Source organism: Stigmatopora argus, chromosome 3 (genome assembly GCF_051989625.1).
Source record: "Stigmatopora argus isolate UIUO_Sarg chromosome 3, RoL_Sarg_1.0, whole genome shotgun sequence".
NCBI classification, from domain to species: Eukaryota; Metazoa; Chordata; class Actinopteri; order Syngnathiformes; family Syngnathidae; genus Stigmatopora; species Stigmatopora argus.
In genome coordinates, this window is record NC_135389.1 from 15,030,060 (window position 1) to 15,036,668 (window position 6,609).

General features: G+C 37.3%; 1 protein-coding gene across 2 annotated transcripts in view; it reads left to right on the forward strand.

Moving 5' to 3' along the window:
- Positions 1-6,313, forward strand: part of LOC144071637 (proton myo-inositol cotransporter-like) — a 9,796-nt gene extending 3,483 nt beyond the window's left edge. For both annotated transcript variants that reach the window (XM_077596901.1, XM_077596900.1), the window contains exons 4-12: positions 381-589; positions 1,052-1,160; positions 1,228-1,391; positions 2,403-2,517; positions 2,608-2,736; positions 3,231-3,349; positions 3,713-3,865; positions 4,042-4,214; positions 5,218-6,313. In XM_077596901.1, coding sequence (XP_077453027.1) covers positions 381-589; positions 1,052-1,160; positions 1,228-1,391; positions 2,403-2,517; positions 2,608-2,736; positions 3,231-3,349; positions 3,713-3,865; positions 4,042-4,214; positions 5,218-5,295 — 1,249 coding nt within the window. In that variant the 3' untranslated portion in view covers positions 5,296-6,313. The remainder of the gene's footprint in view (positions 1-380; positions 590-1,051; positions 1,161-1,227; positions 1,392-2,402; positions 2,518-2,607; positions 2,737-3,230; positions 3,350-3,712; positions 3,866-4,041; positions 4,215-5,217) is intronic.
- The last annotated feature ends 296 nt before the right edge of the window (positions 6,314-6,609 follow it).

Below are 6,609 nucleotides of genomic sequence, written 5' to 3' on the forward strand. Positions count from 1 at the left end.
AGGCTGTATTATTGGGGAATAAGCCACTAGAATATGAAGCTGCCACATCAAGTATGAGGGGATGCACACTCGTCAAAACAAATAAGTGTTGTAGCTTAACTGAGAATTAGACCGTCTTATCTTTTAAGTAAATTTTGTGATCAGTGTTGGCCAATTAAAGAGTCTCCAAATATTAAGCCAAAGTAAAAAAGCCAATCAAGATTTTTCTTACTCTCCAGTTTAGGTTAACATAACACACACACGTTACAAGAAAAATTCATAGTTGGCATTAAATTATAAGGTGTATTTTCTTTTGTGAGCTACAAGGGAAATTAGCATTGATTCGCCCTGTTTAACTCTCAAACTGATAAGTAATATACTTTTTCTTTTCACTCTTCAAGGTACATGCTAGGTCTGTCAGTGCTACCCTCCATTTTGCAGTTCGTGGGCTTCATTTTCCTACCCGAGAGCCCCCGATGGCTCCTACAAAAGGGCCGACAAGAGGAGGCCCGACAGGTCCTGACTCGAATCCGAGGTTGCGAAGAAGTGGATGAGGAGCTCGACTACATAAGGACAAGCATCGAAGAGGAAGAAAGGGAGCAGCATGGAGGTGAGTGAGTAAGAATGTGGCACCAATGCATCATATTGTTTTAACATCTATTGTGAAAGGGATAGTTATTTTAAACGCACCATGCAGTGTTAGTTTAAGATGTGGGTTCCAGATCAAAACCTGTTTGTCTGACTTAAAACTCTTTTAATAGCACTAATGGACAAAAGTTGGTGCTTTTAAACAAAATGACTCTGTATCCTTGAAAATGCTGTATGGCACACCTTGGTAGTTTTATTAAAAAGCCTTTTACTAAGTTCTATAAGCCAGTATAATATGATATACTACGTTGTCAACCATTACGGCGGCAAATACACGGTAAATCTTTTTTTTTGTATGATTTTCCAATGCAGGTATTGTAAAACTAGAAGTTGCGCAGTCTAAAAAGCACATTTCGAAGTTCTAATGATTTAAAGTGAGAAATGCAGAAAGAGGAAGGTTTTTTACTTGTTCACTCTTCTCCAGGCGGGCTCATCATCTTGCGCATGCTCAATCACGGACCCACTCGTAGAGCACTGATTGTTGGGTGCGGCCTACAGATGTTTCAGCAGCTGACTGGCATCAACACAGTCATGTAAGTCCCCTCCTTTTTGTGTGATGAATGTCATTTTCTCGAACTACAATTCAGCTTCGTCTTGTAGGTACTACAGCGCAACCATTCTGCAGATGTCAGGTGTGCGCGATGAGAAACGGGCCATCTGGCTGTCGGCTGTCACATCCGGGACCAACTTTGTGTGCACTTCCCTCAGCATCTGGCTCGTGGACAGAGTTGGACGCAGGAAACTGACAGTGACCAGCCTCGCGGGTGAGTCACCACAGTGCACTAATTGTCTCTTATTTCATACTTATGGAACTACTGATATTTGAAGAAAACAATCCTGACAAAACATTCGGAGTGATCATTTTAAGCTTGTTAACCATTTTTAGAACATTTCAAATTCTAAATTGCATGGGTCTGATAACAAAGAAAAGATTAGGTCATTTAACCACATTATTTTTTACACAGTATTAATACATTTAAGTAGCTTGGAAAAAAATGAAAATAATTGAATAAATAAGTATTATTTATACTAATTGATTTCTTTTTAGGTGAGGCTGTTTGTGTAGTGAAATGCAGCACACAAGAAAAAAATTTGAATCATTGGGTTGCAGATAGAAATGATTTTTTTTCTGCATACGTGTCAGTGTAACGTTAATGGACCCATTTCTCTGGAGAGAGCGTACTCCCTAAGACATAGCCACAAAAATAAATACTATACTAAATACCTAGTAATTTCAATAAAAATAATTTGAAATGAAGTGTCAACTATTTTACCACTCCTATTTATTTAATGTTAGGAGGTGTAAATAATTTGTACATGCCATGTCACAGAGCAATTAAAGCATCATCGAAAACCTGGCAGACTTTAGAGCTTTTGACAATAGACCTAGGTAATTAAATTCCCAACTGACAAGATGTAGCACTAAGAATGCGGAAACAAGACCTGAATTAGCGAAGGCTTCTGTTTTGTTCAAAACAAGTTAGCTTTTTATTTTTTTTATTAAAATGTAACAAACAATGTATTTTGCGTGTTTCAGTACCATTTGTCTATGGCAATGGAAGGCTCTGTGTTCACAGATATACCTCCTCATAATACTAAGCCTAATTGTTTTTTTAATTGTTTTTTAACCCCAGTTATTACTTGCCAAAAAGGTGCCTCTGTTGTAATAAAAACTGTTTTTCATGAGCATATGAGTTATTGCGTTTTTGGAATGTTGTTAACTTGCTAAATTGTTGTAGCCGTATATCAAACTACATTTTCTTACTATGTTATAGGTACTGCTCTGAGTCTCACAGTGTTGTCAGTTGGCTTTTTACTGTCATCGCAGTACTCTCCTGCCGTTACGCTGAAACCACTCGACTCCCATAACTCCTCCTGTGTATTATATGGGTAAAGACACCTCTTTTGTTACCCAAAAGTATTGCCTTTTTCTCCCATTAAACACAGAACTCTTAATTAAAGCATGGTTGTTCTCCTTAGCTCCTGTGGAGACTGCATGTTGAACCCTGCTTGTGGGTTTTGCTATCGCGAGAACAACAGCAGCGGTGTATTTAATTCCACCTGCCTGCCTGTTAATCCACATTCCACTGAGCATTCAGCATGGGGACGGTAGGTTGAAATGACTTAATTGATACTGCCAAAAGCTATTTATTGAACAACATTCTAATTATTTTGGCGACCACGGTTTCATATATGGTGTTAACACTACGCTTTTAAGTTACAGCCACTTGGATGGAAATTTAGTTTCTTCATGCTACGTGAGATAATTGATCACATTGTCACATTGCCATTCATTCATTATTGTGAAATACTACAGTTTTTATAATGATACAAAAAATCTATAGGATATGTTGTGACATTTTAGGTTCAATTCAGAATGAAATGTTTCTATTTAGAAAGGAATTATTTAGTGAGTGGCATTTTTTATGTTTTTATCAAATTAGATTTTATAAATTTGCTACTGCCTCATCTATTTTGTAAATGCCTAAGCATTTTTGAGTGTGTAAGATTTTGTTTGGTCATCAAAATGTTTATGCATTCTGTTGGAAAAAGTGTGTGTGGATAGTTTATTTTGCCTTAATTTTTCAATGCCAATTACGCAGGTGTGCTAACCAGACTGAGACACCAGAAGGTCCATTTTGGGCCTACAACTTCTGCCCCACATCCTACTCTTGGGTTGTCCTGACTGGTCTCCTGCTTTACCTGACTTCTTTTGCTCCAGGTCTGCAAGCATGCTATTATCATGAGACCTTTTAACTTTGTACTTCCGGGTAGCAGAAGCATTTCCATTGTAAAGAAATCTGATTTTAGTGTCCTTCTCCCTCGGTTTAAGTTGAATTACTTACTAAATTTCTTCCAAGAGAAACCAATTAAGTAGATATTAGTAATGGACATTTTGAGGAAATAAACAAAAGCTTATCCTTTTAGGGTGTATTTGGTCGAACAAAGCGCAACTACAAACATTACAAAATCATCTAAAAAAAATCACTTTTATTGAGTTTTTGTATGATACGCAGCTGTCTTAAAATTGTTAAAATAAGTTTAAAAACAACCAAACATTAAGTCGGGACTTTTTGTGCATCAGGAATGGGCCCCATGCCTTGGACTATAAACTCTGAAATTTATCCACTGTGGGCACGGAGCACTGGAAATGCCTGTTCAGCTGGGGTCAACTGGATCTTCAATGTCCTCCTCTCCCTCACCTTTCTTCATATTGCTGATATGATCACGTATCAAGGTGACTGATTAGGCTTTTATAACTAATGTTGTGTTTTAATATATGTTAACGGGAACATCAGACAAAGGTTAGCATGTCAAATTTCACCTTGAAATCAAGATTAGGATTTTTAAAATGGGTTTAAAAGCCAAAGTTAATTTTTCCAGTTGTACCATAACCAAATCTGTTCCCTGTAGGCATCTTCTTTGTATACATGGGCTTCACCGTATTGGGCTTGATCTTTACGATCGCCTGCCTGCCTGAGACGCAGGGGCTGCAACTGGAGGACATCGAGAGCCTATTCACAGGACCGTTCTGCTCCTGTGGCACATCCTCTTCCCTCAACAATCAGAACATCCACTACATCCCGGTAAAAGGCAACACTTACCTACAATCTGACAATGACACCTCTGATTTAGACTAGATTGTGGCAGCGGGATTCTGGCTTTTCTCATCTTGCTTTGGTTTTTATAAAGACCGTGCCAAGCTAAATTTAATAAGGAAAATATTCACCTTTTGTTTTAGTTTTCCTTTTTGTGGTACCTTCCTGCTGAGTTAACGCTGATCAATCGGTGGCTTCATTTTTCCTGGGAACTATTCTCACTAAAATTAACAGTTTTATTAATACCTACAATGAAAGCATCAAACGACAAAGTGGGCACTCCAGGTTACCAACAATATATATATATATATATAAAAAGGGGAAAAAATCCAAGTTTACTTTCTGTAGCATCGAAAAGAGTTGAAAAACAAAGGTTAATCAAAAGGTTTTGATGCCTCTCACTGATGGTACTTCGCTTCTGAGAGATGGCACTGCAAAATGGTGGCTTTTTTATTGTCTGTGATGCTTTATTGTCAAATCAAATTTAGATTGTAACCAGGTTCAGGATTTCAAATTTTTTAGTTGTCTGATTTAGATAACTGAACATGACAGTTGTGCTTTTATAGCCACTGTACACTATTACTTTTTTAAATGATTTTATAGTGGTGCATGCCATAATTCAGAGAGTACTGTATGTTTGTGGACTAATGTCATATTTTTTTAGCGATGTTTTCACATGCTCTTCACTCCGGTACAGCTAGGAAGATCCAGTAAGCTTCTGCCTTTTAGGAAATTGATATGTACAGAGACAGAAGGGAGCAGGATGACATGCAAACCTTGTCGTAGTCTTGGAATTCATCCTGATACTTCTTAATAACAAACATGCTGTACCGAACTGAACGTTCTTTCCCAGTGGAAAGGGGTCCTTTTTGTTTGGTATCTGTTGTTTTGACACATTCCTGGGTGTTTTTTTAATGGTGGTGGTGCACTTTATGAAGCTATTTTATTTTACCTTTTTGATTGACACTAAAAATGTCTTCAATGTTTTTAGAAAAATCTGAAATTCAACCCACTGGATATCGGGACGGTAGGCTACGGAAATGGCATAGCCTATATCAATGTAAGTTAAAAACAAACCAAAAAATGAGTGTGCAATATTGTATGTTAGCGAAGGACCTTGGCAAAGGTAGAAGTACATTTCTTGGATTAGTTCCTTTTTTTGAAAATGTCTTTTTTATTGCCAAAGCTAATATGACCAACTTTGTGTATTGAGAATCTTTATTGCCGCACATCTTTAACTTTGTATAGAAAGGGAAAACGGTGCCTGTCGCGTCCACAGTCAGACTTAGGCCTGGTACACTCGGATGAACATAACGGGCTCTTTTTGTCTCAGTTGCACAACAAAGGCCAGACAATCTTACACTCCATGATTGCCATAAAAAGTTACTCTTTGCTCTGAGCGTGATAAGGGGCCATGGGGCTAGAAACAGTTTGTACTGACAATCTTAAATGTTAAACATGTTCGATATTTATGAACTAATATCTAGGTGTGTAGGAAAGCTGGTGACTCTGAGTTCTATTAATTGGGATGTGGAACGCAATTTAGAAAAGCAACAAACGGCCCAGACAGAGAAACACTTGCCCACTTTTGCAAAAAGGCAGTTCTTTTTCTTTCCAGTGTCAAGACTAATGCCATGCAAGTGTCTTGTTAGTTTTTAATCATATTTTGCTTAAATATTCTCATGTAGTTGTTTTTTTTTAGATATTTGACTGATTAATTATGTGTGTATATTTGTCCATGTACATTGGCTGATAGTAATGTATAGTGAGTCAATTACAAGGGCCTGAGCTCAATGAAGGTATATATTTTTTAAAAGCGTTTCAGGGTCTGGTCTAAGACATTTGCACTTTTTAACAACTTTGAGGAAGTTCTTTTTGATTAGAAAATATTTTTTTATCCATTGTTTTTTTTAAAAATAGAACTTACATGACAGGACCGGTGTTCTTTTGACAGTGACACAAAATTCTATTTTATAGTCACACATGTTCAATTTTTTTTTCTTGGGAAAAGTTGTTTGAAAACCAAAAAAGTCATGTGTTTATGTCTTGGAATACATTGTTTTGGAAATAAAATACATTGTCTGGAATTTTTTGGGTGGCTGGTATCTTCACAGTGATAATCATATTGAGGAAGGGGAAGTGTACAGTTGGCTATGAGTGAAGATATGTGGGGAAAGGATGGGAGGGATCCATCCTTCCGCGTAGGAGAGTGATTGATCAATTTCAGTGAACATTATCAGACTTTGAAGCAAGCTATATATTTGCTTATTAGAACACCAACTCAACCTCATGTGTTGCTTCTTACGTGCGTGCCCATGCTTATAACTAAATCAAGCAATGGCAAAAACAAATTTACAGCACAATTTGCATCCCGGAGAACAAT